Source organism: Globicephala melas, chromosome 12 (assembly GCF_963455315.2).
Source record: "Globicephala melas chromosome 12, mGloMel1.2, whole genome shotgun sequence".
Lineage (NCBI taxonomy): Eukaryota > Metazoa > Chordata > Mammalia > Artiodactyla > Delphinidae > Globicephala > Globicephala melas.
Genome location: NC_083325.1, coordinates 45,138,808 through 45,156,690, shown reverse-complemented (window position 1 = coordinate 45,156,690; position 17,883 = coordinate 45,138,808). Strand labels below are relative to the sequence as shown.

The following is a 17,883-nucleotide window of genomic DNA, read 5'->3' as shown; positions in this document are numbered from 1 at the left end:
TACATGTATATACTTTCAGATATTGATAAAACCAAAATAAAGAATATTTTGAAAATAAAGAATATAACCAAAATGAATATCCTAGTTCTCTTAGAATACAGCAAATAAAATTCTAAAAAACTGACTACAACACTGCTAATAGCCAATTCTAAGGAACTGAAGTTACTTATCAAATGATCCGATATAGTTACTTCCAAACTAAAAAGTATATTAAGAAAAAATGGGATACTCACCCCCTCCCACTGTGGGAGATTTTGCACTGAAACCCAAAGGCCAATTAATTCATCAAACCAAAGTCTGAAGAAGAAAAATGTTGTTAGGAATAGCAAGTGATTTATAGCAAGTGGTTCAAAGCCAGGTATCCTTTGTATTTTTTTAATCTATTATTCTTACTGATAACTACACAACCTAGGAAAAAAACACTGAAAGTTACAAACTTAATGGAAAAAGAACTACTTTTGTCTGAATATTCCCCTTTCAATTTATTTATGCTAAAAAGAATAATCTCATCAAATTTCTACTTCATTGTTAAATAATTGTCTACCCCTATCTAACACTGTTTACAAGTTTCTCCTTCCTCTCCCTACCTTTTTGCTTTAATGCTTTCCCGTTACTACCTGTTCCTGCAACTCTCCCTTACTCTCTTTTAACATGCCAACTAGTAATTACACCATTAACTAGCAGTATGGTAAATGCTCCATAAAAGAAATGAGCCACAAAGTGTTAGGAGTAATTAAATTATAGTGGTGGAAACTCTCAAATTAAAGAAACATTGGATTGGCCAAAAAGTAACATCTTACAGAAAAACCCGAATGAACTTTTTGGCCAATCCAACAGAAGCGACTATAGGGGCAAGAAAACATCTGAATATTATTAACCAATCTTTACAAATGTCAAAGAAATTACAAGTTTTTAATTAAAATTAAAATTTCACAAACATACAGCTAGATACAAAATTTCTGATTTGACTGAAATAAAAGATTTGACATCTAGCTACAGAAAACATGCTAGGGGAGTGGGAGGGCTAAGCATGAACCCATAATATACTGATAATTACTATGATCCTTCCAGTCTTTTCCTCATACCTTTTACTTTTTTCATAAAAGTACAACCTAAATATTTTCATTCTTGGGTTTATGATATACCTGTAGTCATCCAAGAAAAAAACAGTTCTTAAAAACAGTGAAAAGACTAGAACAAGTTAAAAAAAAAAAAAAGACCAAAGAAAAACTATGCTACACATGATGAGGGTTAAAACCAAGGTTTAGAAAAACACTTTTCCCTTCCCTAAACTCTATGCAATTTAACATTTCCACCACTGCCTATTTATTGAAATTTTCAACCCCTTTTTGTACTTATTATTCTTTCTCTCCCAATACCTTAAATTAAAGCCCACATCTTACTTGGCTTGACATACAAGTGTTATTTTCTCTTTATTTGCAATCCTATATTTAACTGTTTTAGCCTTCACATACACACTTCAAGTATAAGAAACGTAATGGCTGAGTTGGTAAATTTTTTACCTATTATTGCTTTAATAGTTTGTAATGTACATACATACATACATATATATGTGTATATATATATGTATGTATTCCCTACTATATTCTAGAATTTGTCAAGATATACATATATACTTACTTAAAACCTTTATGATGAAGTTCTGGAGAAAGGGAGGTAGGAAGAAATATTTCAAAATAAGTGATGGCCTTTTGCATCGTTACATCAAAAGGGCACATTAATGGCCGCCATTCTTCTAGCATCTCAGCTGTGGCATCTGCTGGAAAATAACTAATAAAGAAGGTTTTCATGTATCTGATCATTGGCTAAATGCTCTACATCATTATATGCCTGACAAAAAAGGAGGAGAAGGTGAAGATACTCATGAGATAATATCACACACTATCAATGTGTGTGATATTACCTACAAGAAACACACATTTTTACAACTCTAAAATAAACAGCCTATCACACTTAGATAAGATAAATTTTCTTGTCTGTGGACTTGGGAAAATGTTATTGAGTTGGCCAAAGAGTTCGTTTGGGTTTTTCTGTAAGATGGCTGAACAAACTTTCTGGCCAACCCAACATAAAGTTGATAAACCTCAGATAAAATAAAAAGTCATTCAAATCACCTACAAACTTAAACATGATTGTTGTATTTTTTCATCCTATGTGCTGTGCAATAGCAATAGAAAAAAAAAAATCTTGTCATAGGGAATCCAGTCTATATAAGAAATGTATAGTCAGCAAAGTGAGAAAGAGAACATCAGCCCAGGAACCTCTAGGCACCTTAGGAACAAACCATTTACTCTCACTGGACCAGAGGTTCCTAGGTTGATGTTCTCTTTCTCACTTTGCTGATTATACATTTCTTCCTATATACAAGAGAGGACTGGGCTAGATGATCGAGTCCTATAGGCTCTAACATTGTAAAATTCTATGAAATGGGCAGGAGCATCCCTGGGGTAGAAAAGATTTAGAAAAATAAAATCTGAAGTGTGCAGACACACACAAAATGAAGGTAAATGGATAAGGAGGACCCACTATCCATTTGGGTATGGAATGGATACCCAAATGGGTAGGCAACTGAGGTTTAAAATAATGAAAAGCATATGAAAATTTATGATTTGGGTATGGCCCAAAAAGTTAGTAAACCCTTTCAGATACACTTGGAGGTTTGGCCTATACATCATATTATTAATCTTATTATATCTTTATACATCTGTGTTATTAGAATCACACTTCATTCCTTTATGTGAAAAATACAATTACATTTCTAGTTATTCTTCTGTTGAGTTCATCAAGCATTTATGTACCAGATCGTTGTGCAACAGGTTAGAATTTAAAAAATTTTTAAAGGCAGAATATATTCATATATTCTACCTTCAAAGATCTCATACATTGATTCCCCTTCCTAATTTTTCAGAATCAACTGTTAGCCTAGTAATCCAAAACAGAAGCTTGGGCATTCTATGAATTATCAAAGAACCTAAAAACCAGTAAGTACCTCAGTGATGATCAAGTTTCACAAAATGACACTGCTCCTTGGTGGCTTATTGAATGACTCAGGTTAGATCTTAAGCCTCTTAAAAGAAGACATTTTATATATTGAAAATACATTTGCCCGAGACTGAGTAGTATAGGAGGTCAGCAACAAATATCTGATCTATAAAATAACTTTAACTCATATTACAAGCATATGATAAATATACGAATTTCCATTCAAAAGAATTCACTGCATTCATAGCAGAAGTATGTCTTAGAACAGCCTGATAAACAAGAATGAAAAAATAGTTCAAGTCCACACAACTGGACTTTAATTAAACTAAATTCTATCCATATTCATCTTTAAACATAAGAATATGGGATGTTCAAAGTCAAATATTCTACTGAAACAGACCACAGTAGAAAAAAACTTATGCGCCATCTTATTATTATTCATTTTAATATAAGACCTACAAGGCTCATTTTGGAAAATATTTTTGATCTGAGTAACAATACTCTAGGAAAATCTTTCAGATGAAGCCAGTTATACGTACATTATTGCATTCTTACTTTATAATGGGTGACTGACACCCACACCAGTTAAAAATTTCTAAATTTATAAATGAAATCTGAAAAGTTCAGTTGAAGAGCTGGAGATGATATGTTGTGCTCAGTGACTAACATCACAATATCAGAGACTAGTTATACCTCTAAATTCCTCTTCAAAGCATACTAAATATGGGGAAAAGCCCACAGAAACAATAAGAGGCTTTATAAATTGAGAAGCTACTTACGGTCGGCAGCTTTTCACGAGTGTTTTGAGAACATTTTCTACAGAACTGAGGAGAAAAAGCCATTTGATAAATTAGGTTGGTGTATTTTAAGAACACATTTTTAATAAATATCTCTAAGATACACTCATACATTTAGATATTATCTGTGTATATGGAATGACTAATCCTTCTCTTTCATACAGACAAAACTCTAACAATTAACTACCTAAACTCTGTAATCTACTCTTCCCTTTGCCTTCATTTTGCTCATTCTATGCAGTGAAAAAAAGGGAAGAAAACTAGAAAAAGGGCAAATCATCTTCGATCTTTACAAAGTGGGCAGCAATGACCATATACCTATCAATATATCAAGAAGTATGTTCAGTGGCTTCAAATTCTAATTTTAAATTTTTATTAAAGTGCTTTTACATCAAAAAACAAACAGTAAAGTCCGGTGTGCCTCTGTCAGCAACTACCAGAAACCAGTTTTCTGTAACCTACTGATGAGAGTTTTATAACCCTCCAAGGCACTTTATTGCCAGCAACGATCATCAAAATAATAAGCAACTGCCACCTTTCTGACCAGCTACTTAAAAAGTTAGCTGAGGAACATTAAAAGCTGTAACTTATTTTCCAACTTGTAGGTGGTTCAAGTGAATTTAGGAAAACAACATAAATATTTGTATATGAACTTATAATAAACACTTCTACTTTAATGAAAAGGCTAGTGTGTACTGGTTTAAACACACATCACCAGAATGGATGTTTAAAATTCTAAGTAGACCACAGTCAAAAGAGGTCAAATGCAAATTAACAAAACAAAGGGTAATTTTGAACTGGAATTTTAAAATAAATGTGTGACTACTTACAATACAATGTATAAAAGTAAAAAATAAAACAAGTCCCCAAATCTCAAGAGAAAAAATTATGGGGGAAAGGGGTAACGTTCAGGCAGTGCTTCCACCTGACACTTTCTCATTAAGCTGCTTGAAATTCTTAAGTCCAGAAGTCTATCCAACTTCTCTGAAAGCTTAAGAACTAATTTGCAAAGAAATTCCAAGGAATAACACAAACCAAACTCAACACAAGTAATCAATGTATATAACCAAGAGAGAAAACTATAATTTCATTACTTGAAGCAGTAAGAATCCTCTTTTTTTTTTTTTTTTTTTTTTGCGGTACGCGGGCCTCTCACTGTTGTGGCCTCTCCCATTGGGGAGCACAGGCTCCGGACGCGCAGGCTCAGCGGCCATGGCTCACGGGCCCAGCTGCTCCGCGGCATGTGGGATCTTCCCGGGCTGGGGCACGAACCCGTGTCCCCTGCATCGGCAGGCCGACTCTCAACCACTGCGCCACCAGGGAAGCCCCAGTAAGAATCCTCTTTAATTTCAAAAGTACTCAGAAAAAAATTAACTGAAGAGGAAACCGGGCTACAACTCATGAGATAATTCTAAAATAAAAAAGATGACCATATGGCCAGAGAGCCATCATGGAGCATTTTCTCTGATTATCAAAGAGAGATGTTACCTTCTCTCACAAAAAAAATTCATCAATTCAGAAACAGAGTTTAATTGAGGGAACATCTAAGTTTGCCTAGTTAAAAAAAAAAAAAGGAGGGGGAGGGGAGCAAACTTCTCTCCAACTACATTTACAACTCCCTGAAGACCACGACTATGATTTTTTACTTCTGGGCATTTCCAAAGTGCTTATAACAAGGTTGTGTTCATTTACATATATACATATATTATAAATATATTTATTTATTTACAACGCTCTATAAACATTTTCTATCAGGACAACAAAGAACATCGATCTCTGGATCTTCTTTTAGTTTGGACCAAAGAACCAACTTAGAAACAAATTTTAGAATTCATAGGTAAGATCTGAAGGTTCATCTAGTTCCAAATGAAATAAGAGATTAACTTAAATGCAGATTTTAAAAAAGATAATTCTAAAATGGTAAACTTATGGTCCAAGGAAATAAGCAGAAGATCTATAATTCTACCAGTTCCTAATGTTTGTGTTCATGTTAACTTTACATTTACTTTTAACTGTTTCTGTGGCAGCTGGTTTGAGAGTACAACACAGAAAACCTGCTATTTTCACTGGTAATTTTTCTATTCTACCAACAAACTTCCTATAATGTCAAAAATGATTCTAGGAAGCAAGTCATAAAAGGCTGCATAGCTACATGTTTTCTCCAGTTCCCTTCACTCTTCAGAATAGAAGGTTAATTGTAAGACTTGATAGCTGTCACTTCACTCATTAGAGGAATAGGGTGTGTGGGAATGTGATTTAGTTCATCTAAATAAAGTCTGTTTTAACCCCTCCTTAATAAGGCCTGTGCCATTGGAGTTATACTCTTTAGCCAGAAAAGGGTACAATCTCTCTAACCTGTGATATCTGTATAGTGACCTTTTGTGATTCTTGTAATCTCTCAAGATGAAGGGAACAATGTTTCTGTTTAAAAATAAAATAAAAGGTTATGGGTAGATGCTACTAGATTATATTTCACTAATTTTTAGAGGGAGTGAATAATCACTAAAAACTTTTCCAATTGTTGGAATTCTAATACTAAAGTGACAACAATTCAAAACACTTTTTTTTTTTTTTTTAATCAAAAGGGATCTACAGAGGGACAAAGTTTTGGGTGGGTTTTCTCGTACCCTATTTCCTCTTAGTAAACGCATGTTAGCTTGAAAAGAAAGCCACAGTATATCATGTAATAAATGGTTCACAGCCTGGGCTTAGAGTCAGACAGATCTGAATTTGAATACCTGTCCTGCTACTTACTAGTAGCGCAGTATTATAGCCTCATATCTATATAAGAGCTGTTACAAAAATTAAATAAGATAATGTAAAGAATGCAGTTATCTAGCCCAGAATTAAGCACAATAAATGTTACCTACAATTATTATTTCATATCTGGCCAAAATAAATTATATTTTCAACCTCCTTAAGAATGAAAATTTGTACTCATTTTGCTTTTACATTTATTCTACTGCCTCTGAGAAGCTATTAATTTACATTTAGGAAATTGCATCAAAATAGGAAAGTCCTTCCCCAACTGCCACCCTATTTATCAGGGCAGAAAGTAAGTTCTTGTCCCAGTTCTTGAGCTCTTGTCCCAGTTTCAACAAATGACTCTGTGTGAATTTTCCTCTCTGGGATGCAATTTCCTTATGATGACGTACTTTATGATTGCTTATGTTAATAAAGTATGCCAAATAAATACTTAGGTACTTAAGTATGCCTTAAGTTAATAAATGCCAAATATGTAGCAGAGAAGCCTGAGTAAAGCCAAAAGCTTAGCCTCCAGTTACTGAGACAGTTGGACTTATATAAATCTCGAGGTTTATGATTCCTACCTCCTTAGCCTTACCTAACTGTCAGGACAATATTCACTTCTAAACCAGAGAAATGTACAGCAAATAACAAATTCAAGATGAGAGTAGTGTGGACTGCCCACGGCCAGAACTACGTTCAGCTTCACTTCACAATTCTTGAACTAAAATTTAACTTCAGAGTAATCATATTTGCTTTTTTATAAATGAACTGGGAAACTATAACCCTGGTATATTCTACATACCTCTGCCTCAACCTCCTTGTAACTTAATATATCAGTTTTTTCCTGCTTTTCCTAAATCCAAACAAATCCACCATCAGTTAGTCAAACACTATCCACCGCATATCTAATCTTACAAAATCTAATACTGCTTAGTTAAATCAGCAGTCATTTTTCACAGCCACTTCACACAAAATTAGGTTCAAGATAATTTTACCTGAGGACAGTCTAAACATATAACATCTTCATCACTGATGTAGCATTAACATGGGTTTTTCAATACAATTACTTCAAGAAAAAAGTATGCCTCTACGGCAAGTAAATGTTAAGAAATTGTAATAATCCTGACCACTCATGTAAAAAGAGTGTGTATAATGGCTACAAGTGATGACAAGCCTGATCAATGTGAACTGAGTATTTTTTAAATTGCTTTAAAAAGAGCAGTTTCTAGAGAAAGATCATTGTAGCACAACTTTTGAAAGAAGCACTATCAAAGTCATTAATAAAAATTAATAAAATCAACCAATTATTCTTTAATTTCCAAATAAAAATAGAATTTTTTAAAAAGCAAATAGAATGTTCCTCAAATACCATGTTAAAAAAATCACTGCAAATGCCATATTAATAATCATTGTTTATTAACAAAATAACTGTAAACTATTTTAAATTTCAACAGGTTCTCAGACAAATTACTTTCATATTTCATTATCATGTTAAATTCTGTAGCTAAAGATCATTCTTGAGCTGCTGGTAGTAACTTAAGCTTAGAAATGTGGCTACACATATCAAGAAACCCCAACAGAGGTTAAGAAATGTCATTTTCATGTGTTGATGGGGGAACAAAGGATTTAACTGTATCTTAAGGATAAGAGTACCAATTCAAATGGTCCTTTTAGATTTAACAGAGAAAGAAGAAATCAAGAACAAGTACCAGAAAAGGGAAATATCAAATTTCTCCAGAGGCAGATTAATATGAAAAATGAAATAGTTTAATACTGTATGATCCACCTTAGAATATATATAAAAGAAAAATAGATATTTAAATATTTTTTAAAATGTAAATGAGTTATCTAGGCCCAAGCTACTCATGATGCAAATATGTAAACCTTTAAAACACCAAACAACCCACAAAAACTGAACTGATAGTAATAAGACTAAATAAATCTCTATATATACACATAGCAATTCAAACATGAATTATCTATGTTCATTTGTAAAAACTGATCTATGCATAATTCCCCCACATTTTGTTAGTAGCAATACCTTTCTTTACCGTGCTGCCTACATTTGTAACCTGTAATATGTTATTCCAATTAAGTGTGTGGGACACTGTTTTATGACATAAAATCATGCCCAAAAGATTCAGATGCTTCTTTTACAAAGTAAACAATAAGCAGCTCTTAAGTTGCTAGTATCGAGTTCACAACTACCTAGGTTTTTTCCAATTTTTATTTTTCTTTTGAATAAAAAAACCCTACAAATTATTTCTCCAGTAGAAAGTAAAAACAGATGAAAGTAAAAAGGGTCTTTTGCCACTGAGGCAAAAAGACAGAAAGGAGGAGGGAAGGAGGAGAGGAAGTAAAAAAGAAGGAGGAGGAGGGGACAGAGAAGAAAATAGGGGAAAGGAGAAGGAAGTTTAATAATCCTTGCTTCAAACAATGGAATCAGCTTTTAAAATCATGTTGAAATGCATGGCATTCTAAGCAGTGGTTTCAATAAAGACAAACACATAAGGCACATGAGTTTAAGACTTGAAAGACAAACAGTTAACAAATGAAAAAAGCTTTCACTTTTGATTATAAAAATGGTATTCTAAAAATAGTTATGAATACATGCAGTCAGCTGACAAAACTGTTTCAAAATGTCTCAGAATACATTTAAGATGAAAATACTCAAAACAAAATACTAACTCCCAAAGCATGCCATATTAAAGGGCTCCTTAAGGAATTTTCTGAAATAAAATGTTTGTAAAAAGTCACACTTCTATCCCTGGGCTATAAACACTTGCTATACTAGTGTACTAAATAGTACCTTTTTTTTTTTTTTTTTTTGCAGTACGCGGGCCTCTCACTGTTGTGGCCTCTCCCGTTGCAGAGCACAGGCTCCAGACGCGCAGGCTCAGCGGCCATGGTTCACGGGCCTAGCGCTCTGCAGCATGTGGTATCTTCCCGGACCGGGGCACGAACCCGTGTCCCCTGCATCGGCAGGCGGACTCCCAACCACCGCGCCACCAGGGAAGCCCCAATAGTATCTTAAGTAGAAAAGTAAATTTTAAAATGTTTTAAATGATCCCATCTTAGAAATTCACTGGACAGAGACTAGCTGTGAGGAACAAAAAGTGAAAGTACTGTTGTATGGCTCTCCAACTAGTGTCTCTAACACATCAGATTCCTCCAATATTAAAATCAAGGCAAGTGTGATGAAACAGTCCAAGAACCAAAGAATCTGAAAATCTTTCAAAGTTAATTGTTGTAACTATATATAGTGTGACCTGAATGGAAATATGGTACAGGTACTCCTTTCAAAAGGAGAGGTAGGGCTTCCGTGGTGGCGCAGTGGTTGAGAGTCCACCTGCCGATGCAGGGGACACGGGTTCGTGCCCCGGTCCGGGAAGATCCCACATGCCGTGGAGCAGCTGGGCCCGTGAGCCGTGGCCGCTGGGCCTGCACGTCCGAAGCCTGTGCTCCACAGCGGGGGAGGCCACTACAGTGAGAGGCCCGCATACCGCAAAAAAAAAAAAAAAGGAGAGGTAAAATATGATAATAACAGTAAAAAGATTAAAGCAAATTAGAAAAAATGAATAAATAATTAATTACAATTCTGAAAAACTGCTTTTTTTTTTTAACAGAAGAGACATTAAGTTTCAAATTTTGTCCTACAGTGCTGCCTCTCACTAAGAAAGTGCCCCCTCAAAAGTAGTTCCAGATGCCCAGTATTCTTTCTGATCACTTCAAACTGGAACAACACATCATCATTTTTAAAAACAGGATGCATCAACAGAGCTGCACTTCACAATGTGTGCTCCTTTTAGTGGACACACACAGCCCTGTGTGTAAGTGCTCCAAGCCACTAGGCCAATAGAGTTCATCTTCTTGGAGCATCAACTTTAGTCAAGAGATACATGTGGAAGAAATTTTTACTTATGAAAGCATTACTTAATATGCCTAATAAAGATATGAATGTTTAAGATAAAATGTAAAAATTCCAAGAAATTTCTCACACCACACCTCTTAAGAAACATCTTTGGGGAAGGGGAAGGAGGTATTAAATGGACAATCTGAGAAGCACTGGAACAGGAAAAAGAATACTGGTTTGGAAACTAAAAGACCTGGATCTTACAGAATTAAAAACAGAAAAAAAGAAAGCAAAAAGTGCTGGACCAATGGTAAGAAAACAGGAGAGACTGATTAATGAGGCAGCAAACTTTAACTTGCATGGATGCAGGCTAAGAGGACAGCAAATCCATAAGCCTCTAACCACATGCAGGGCGCATTCTGGAAATGTAAGGGACATTTTTAACTACCACAATTGTGGGGAGGACTCACTGGACCTTTAGTGATTAAAAGCCAGGTATATTAGATATCCTGCAATTCATGGACTAGCCAGACTCAACAAAAAATTATTACTTCAAGACTTTCAAATGTCCCAATGCACGGTTATACAGGTTAAAAATTCTTGAACTAAAAGTTAACTGCTTTAAACATTAACTATTTTTCACACAGTTTTAATAGACATCGAATCTCTAGGAATACAACTAACATGTAAATTGAAGGAAGGCTGTACTTTGGCTGAAAATTTTACCTACGGTTATTAATGATTCCTGAAAGAAAAAAAAAATTACAGCATAATGGCAATTCCAGTTGCCCCACTTGATTTGCCAAAACTAAATCCCTGTGCATGTGTAGTTTTCATACAAATATGTAACTAAGATTGAAGGTTGCTTTAACAGTCTTAGAACCAAGTGTCACTACACTTGCAATTATCAGATACACAAAGAATGAGGATGTCAGAGAATTTCATTAATAATTTTGTTGTTAAAATGTTTCATGTTTTTCTGGAATGTCATCCTTATTTTGGTAGGACACAAAAGACAATTTATGTTGTGAAAATTACACACTGACATTGTTTATTTTGGCAAAAGTCTGCTGCACAAATTCTCTATGGCTTCATATATTAATGTTTCTTTTCCTAATTCATCCTTTGCCTATTTGTTTCACATGTGATAATGTTTAAAAATAATGTCTTGTAATACTAAGTAACTACACCATCCCACATAATTACATAAAGAATCATTGTGAGACTATGTTATAAATAAGGCCAGCTCACCTGCAACAGTATCTTACTTCTTTTTTTTCCCAGTCAGTAGTCTGAAATTAAAGTTATTTCTCTCTCTCTCTCATCATATTTAAGTAAGTGTGGCCTGTTATTCTGTATCCTAGCACTAGTTTTTATTTCAATGTCCACTAACAATGCTGCTATGCTGTATCTTACATTTTCTTGTACTTCTGATACAGAATGTGTTTTGATCTTTTTACTTTTAAATCCAAACTTACTCATTAAAAGTAGATGCAAAATCTGAATACCATACTGTTTTGTTTTTTAAATATTTATTTATTTATTTTTGGCTGCGTCAGGTCTTGTGGCAAGCGGAATCTTTCCTTGTGGTGCACAGGCTTCTCTCTAGTTGTGGCACGTGGGTTCAGTAGTTATGGCGTGCGGGCTTAGTTGCCCCATGGCATGTGGGATCTTAGCTCCCCGACCAGGAATCAAACCCACGTCCCCTGCACTGAAAGGTGGATTCTTAACCACTGGACCGCCAGAGAAGTCTCCTATACTGCGTTTTTTAGTATAATAGTGCATGCATGTTTGAAATATATATTGCTTTATAATAAACTACTTTCCCATTATTTCTTTTACGGTTAAAACATTATTTATATTTATTTTTGAGTGTAGAAAGGTCATGCTATTTATGAATTTCATTTTGGAATAGTTATCTACAGAATACAAAAGTCTATTACAGTTAAGAGTCACACTGTAAACCAAGTAAAGATTTCATCAAAGACTTGATGTCTCTTCAAAAGACCAAGAACAGCCAAGGTGAAACTTTTAAGGAAGGTTTCCATAACAGCAAGGATGATGTGAAGCTTCAGGAAATGACATGGTAATTAGTATCAAGATGCAGGGAGGGAACTATAAACAATGATTGACACTAACAGTAATAAGCGTTAACAAAATTTCCTGGAAAACAATGGCATCGCTGAAGAGGAAAGCCATAGATATTTATTAATAACGCATAGTACTTAAAAAAAAAAGTGGCTGCTTTTGCAAAGTTACACCTGTCAGGGCAGGAAGTGTGACACTTGGTTATAGAGAAGTAAAAGAAATGCTGAAGAAGGAGAAATTACTGAAGGAATAGCTTTCCCTCCCCCATGATTTACCAAAGACTTTCAAAGGCAGTCAAAAAATGAGCCAGGAAAATTTTAGAAAGATAACTGATTTTGAACTCCATTTAAAGGTCCCTGAAATATATGAAATGGTGATTCTAGTCAAAAGTTCAATGGGCTCAGGACTTCCCTGGTGGCCCAGTGGTTGAGAATCCGTCTGCCCATGCAGGGTACACGGGTTCAATCCCTGGTCCAGGAAGATCCCACATGCTGCGGAGCAACTAAGTCTGTGCACCACAACTACTGAGCTTGCGCTCTAGAGCCCGCGAGCCACAACTACTGAGCCTGCATGCTGCAACTACTGAAGCCTGTGCACCTAGAGCCTGTGCTCCAAAACAAGAGAAGCCACCGCAATGAGAAGCCCGCGCACCTCAACAAAGAGTAGCCCCCGCTCACCGCAACTCGAGAAAGCCCGCGCACAGCAACAAAGACCCAACACAGCCAAAAAAAATAATAATAAAATAAAATAAACAGCTGTAAAAAAAAAAAGTTCAATAGGCTCAGATCTTGAGGTCTAGTCAATCCAGTCTGTTCCATGCTCCCTCCGACAGAAATAAAACTCAAAAGTAATCTTTCATGTTAAATTTGGGGTTTTCATAATAAATATTAGTAAAAACACACTTGAACATTGCACCCTTTAGTTTCATGATGAATTCTGCCACTTTTATGGTTGAAATGGGTTTCCTTGTTTTAACACATGAAATCTTCAAGAAATAAATACCTTCTGACCATGTGACTGACTGAAATACCTTCTGAGAGTATTTGTGACTACTGTCCAAAAAACAATTAGGGCCTAAGTTCACAATTACCTATAGTTTGTTTTTTTTTTTACTCTTTCCATTTACATCATTTCACTCTTTACCTATGACCTAAAAGTCTTTAAAGTCTGTCATCAGCAGTCATTTTCAAAAAAATTCACTTACGACTGCTGACTTAAGTGAGGCCTGAGGATTAATCATGGATTAAATGAACTAAACTGGGTAGATATGTAAACATGTCTAGGATTGAGAGAAAAACCACAGAAATAAATGTTCAAAGACTTCATTTATAAAAGAGAAAAAGGAAAATAATACAGGCATATAAAATGGTGTTCTTCAGAAAATGAGTGCATATGTATATGAGAAACAACTCTAGATAATAAGAGGAAACAGCTATTAAAAGTTTAAAAAAAGATTTCCTAAAAATAAACCTCAATCACAAATTTAAGAGTATTTTAAGCCAAACACGCTAAAACTGAGAAAATTAAGAGCTAGATCACAACTGGACAAACCCTTGTTAACAGGGAAAAATGACACTTTGCAGTCAAGCCTGAAATCACTATTAATCAAAAAGGACAGATGATTATACTGTACTCTGTAAAGGTTCAGAATTAAATACAAAATGTACCAAAATTAGAGATCTGGAAGAGTCAGGATGTGTGTACAAGAAGCCATAAACAGCCAGAGATTTATACTCTTATTATGTCTAAACATTACTAGAAAATAACATAAACCAAAGACCGTGCATTTGAATAATTTGTACTATAACACAGTCAATCACTGAAACTGATGCTCCTTTAACTGGGAGTGTGTGTGCTCTGGGATGTGGGTGCCCCCTGTAATACGCAAAGCTCCTCCTTTTGAAGCATTCATTTTAGTTGAAGAATTAAAACATATGTGGATATACTATGATGAATGCCAAATGTGCATGACAAAATATTAGATTTCAAACAAAAATCTCTTGTTTTCTTTGGCCAGTATGGTGATGTTAGCTGTTAGAGATATGGTGGTGGGAAATTCTTAAGTGCAGCTTCAGATATAGCTTAAAGAGGGCAATAAATTGTTTTAGGAGTCAAAATACATAAAAATGAGCACATTAAAATGTGTATTTGCTTGCTTATCTCAAGTAACCCAACATTTCTCTATTATGATCAAACCCCTAAGAGTCCCCAAAAGTGCTCCCCAAAAGTACTTTAAATGGAAATACTTACTTAGGAAACCAATTTAATCCCAGGTGCTCTGTCTTGGAGTATAATATTCTTTCCACCATGTCATAAAGTGGTCTCCAAGGTAACTCCAAGTCATCTCTTGAAAGAAGTTCCTTTTTCCTAATTAAAGAAAGAGTAAATACATGTGTGTATGCTTGCTCAGGGTGTGTATACTACACATACTACACTGGGAGAACAGTTGTTAAATGCTGCTGTCATCACAGTGGGTTTTGCTTTTCCCCATCCTCAGCCACTCACTGGCAAAACATGGTAGGAGGAAGAACAGTGCACCAGGACTTTTGCTGCTGTCCAAACCTCAAGGGGCACCAGGTAAAAAGAGGCATTAAAATTTGTGCCACCATTATTGTAGATGAGTTTCATACTTTCCCACACTATCTATGGAGTACTTAAGTGTTTCCCGAATTGTGCTGGGTGCCTGGGATAAGCAAAAGAATAAATGATCCCTGTCTTCACAAGGATCTTACAGTCTACATAAGGGAAGGTAATTAGTATAAATGAAACAAATAGACAACATATAGTTCAGTATATGCTAGAGAAGAGAAGACTTCATGGAGAAAAAGGAATCTTAATTAAAAGGTTAATTAACACATGGGGTTTAAACTTATGATAAAGTTTTCTGCAATCTTTTTCCAAAATGGTAATTTGGGACTTGGTCTTCTTACCAAAGAACACTTAGCTCTCCTCATTCCCTAAAACCTTGAAGAAAAAAAAAAAAATCTTAGCAGAAATCACAGGACATTGACTTACTTTAACAAGTTGATTAAGAGACGTGCAAATCCCTGCATCATGCTGATTTCCAGTTTTGGAATTGATACCAGCTCATATAATAATTTGATAAAAAGAACATGATCTTCTTTGCTAAATTTTCTCCCATAAAGTCGAATATATCTGCAAGAGAAAAATCGATACAGCCTTTAAAGACAGATATCGTGATACATTCATGTTCATTGCAGCATTATTCACATAGCCAAAGTGTGGAAGTAACATAAATGTCCACCAACAGACAAATGGATAAAGAAAATGTTTTTTATATATACACACACACACACACACACACACACACACATATACACAATGGAATATTATTCAGCCTTTAAGAAGAAAGCTGTCATATGCTAAAACACAGATGGACCTTGAGGACATTATGCTAAGTGAAATAAGACAATCAAAAAAAGTCAAATCCTGCATGATTCCACTTATATGCAGTATCTAAAGTAATCAAACTCATAGAAACAGAATGGTGGTTGCCAGGGGTTGGGAAGGCAGACAGGGAGCTACTGTACAATGGGTATAGGGTTTCAGTCATACAAGATGAAAAATTCTAGAGATCTGTTGTATAACAATGTACACACAGTTAACAATACCATACTGTACACTTAAAAATTGTTAAGAGGGTAAATTTAAGAGTTTGCCACAATAAAAAAAAATATGTATTGTTACACTTTAATTTCAAAAGTCTTTGATGTCAAACATTTTATCACACTGCACACTCATCACTGTGCAGGAAAGACTTACTCTATATTTTAATTAAGAGATTACCAAATAAGTACTTTATTGACAAAAAACTTATAATTCAGTTATAATAACTGAATTCACATCAACATTTAATGACCAATTATAACACTGCTCTTTTCTTTTTGCATGGTTTTAACTGGCCTTTGGACACGGTAACCTGAAAAGAATCCCTCTGCACCCTTTCCTTTATTAAGCAAGTGCTCATTCAGAATAACAATCTACCTAATGACTTGCTGAAACTACTTAAAAACATCATATCACAACATTATAAAACAGAACAAAAGAGTACAGACATAGAAGTTTACTGTTTTAACCACAAGAATCTTTGATGAACGCTTACTGAGAATCCTGAAACAATACAGCGTTACCTAACTTGTACTATTTGTTTCTAGGCATTAACTCATAACTATAATAAAATTATGTTGCTACCAAAAAAGCACAGTATTTTATCTCAGAATTATATGTTTTCAATTTTTTAACTTTAGGGACTCAATGTAAACAAAAGCGTCAACTATAAGCAATTTAAGGAAAAGGTGTCCCAAAAAGCAAGAATGACTAAGCATGGCATAGTTAAGGATTCAGAAGTAACTAAAACTTAAGGAACAAAAACTTACTTAGAACAAATTACTGGATACTTAAAATCATAAACTCCTTTGAGGAGTCTGAGGAAGACCATTTTATAGACAAATACATAATTCAACAGAAGACACAGCATTAACATTCCTTATATGATCTTTAGCACTTCCCCAACAACTAAGATCAAATTAAACTTGCGTTTAACTTCTAAAATTAGAATACCTGTTTTTCTTTTTCCAGAAAATCCTCAATATTCTTGGTCCAATAAGAGCACTCTTTTTTAAATTTTCTCAGGCTGCTGCATATTTATTCAGCTCTTGTCTGTCTGAACTTTCAAGGTATAATCCCATGATTTCACCTTAGTACTAGGCGATCAAACAGTATTGGGGCGGGGGTGGGGGCGGTGAGGGGAGACAGCAATGAGACCTGAGATATTGTTTTGCCTCTGTCAGTAATTACCGTGAAAGTTTCTTAACCACCTAGGCCTGATAAAGGAAATGGGCTAATGAAGACAATACATAGAGACCCTAAGCCCAGGGCTGCCAGAGATACTTCAGGCTGCTGAATGAACATGGTACAGACTCCTGAAGCCTCCCTCAATTGCACTCTAAATTTAGGAGTAAAAGCTAGAATCATTTAAACACTACTTTCAAGTGAAAACAAACCATATCCCCTAAGAAACAGCACATATTTTAAAGATAAAACAGAAGAGTCCAATGAAACATTTCTTGTTCCCAGTGGCTACCTCAGGCCTTGACAGGGCTCCAAGTGCCCCTGCGGTTATGCACTTACTCTCCCTTGTGGCTAAAAGACTTCTGTGGAAAAACTGAAGAAACACTGCTCTAAGCAACTGAAATAATTTACCTACAAGCCTTTTTACTATAGTATAAATTGTGTAAACGTTAGGGACATAAAATTCATAGAGTCCAAAATTTAATACTATGAAAAGAAGAGACAAACCCAGGGATTCTTAGAGGAGCTAGAACTGCTGACAAAACTAGAGATTTTAGGGGGATTACTCAGAAACCTATTTGC

General features: G+C 35.0%; 1 protein-coding gene across 2 annotated transcripts in view; it reads right to left on the bottom strand.

Moving 5' to 3' along the window:
- PSME4 (proteasome activator subunit 4) overlaps positions 1 to 17,883 on the bottom strand; it is a 97,980-nt gene that overhangs the window by 56,859 nt on the left and 23,238 nt on the right. For both annotated transcript variants that reach the window (XM_030877216.3, XM_060309168.2), the window contains exons 2-6: positions 15,505 to 15,645; positions 14,740 to 14,856; positions 3,783 to 3,827; positions 1,642 to 1,791; positions 234 to 297 (exon numbers count right to left, since the gene is read on the bottom strand). In XM_030877216.3, the coding sequence (XP_030733076.1) occupies positions 234 to 297; positions 1,642 to 1,791; positions 3,783 to 3,827; positions 14,740 to 14,856; positions 15,505 to 15,645 (517 nt within the window). The remainder of the gene's footprint in view (positions 1 to 233; positions 298 to 1,641; positions 1,792 to 3,782; positions 3,828 to 14,739; positions 14,857 to 15,504; positions 15,646 to 17,883) is intronic.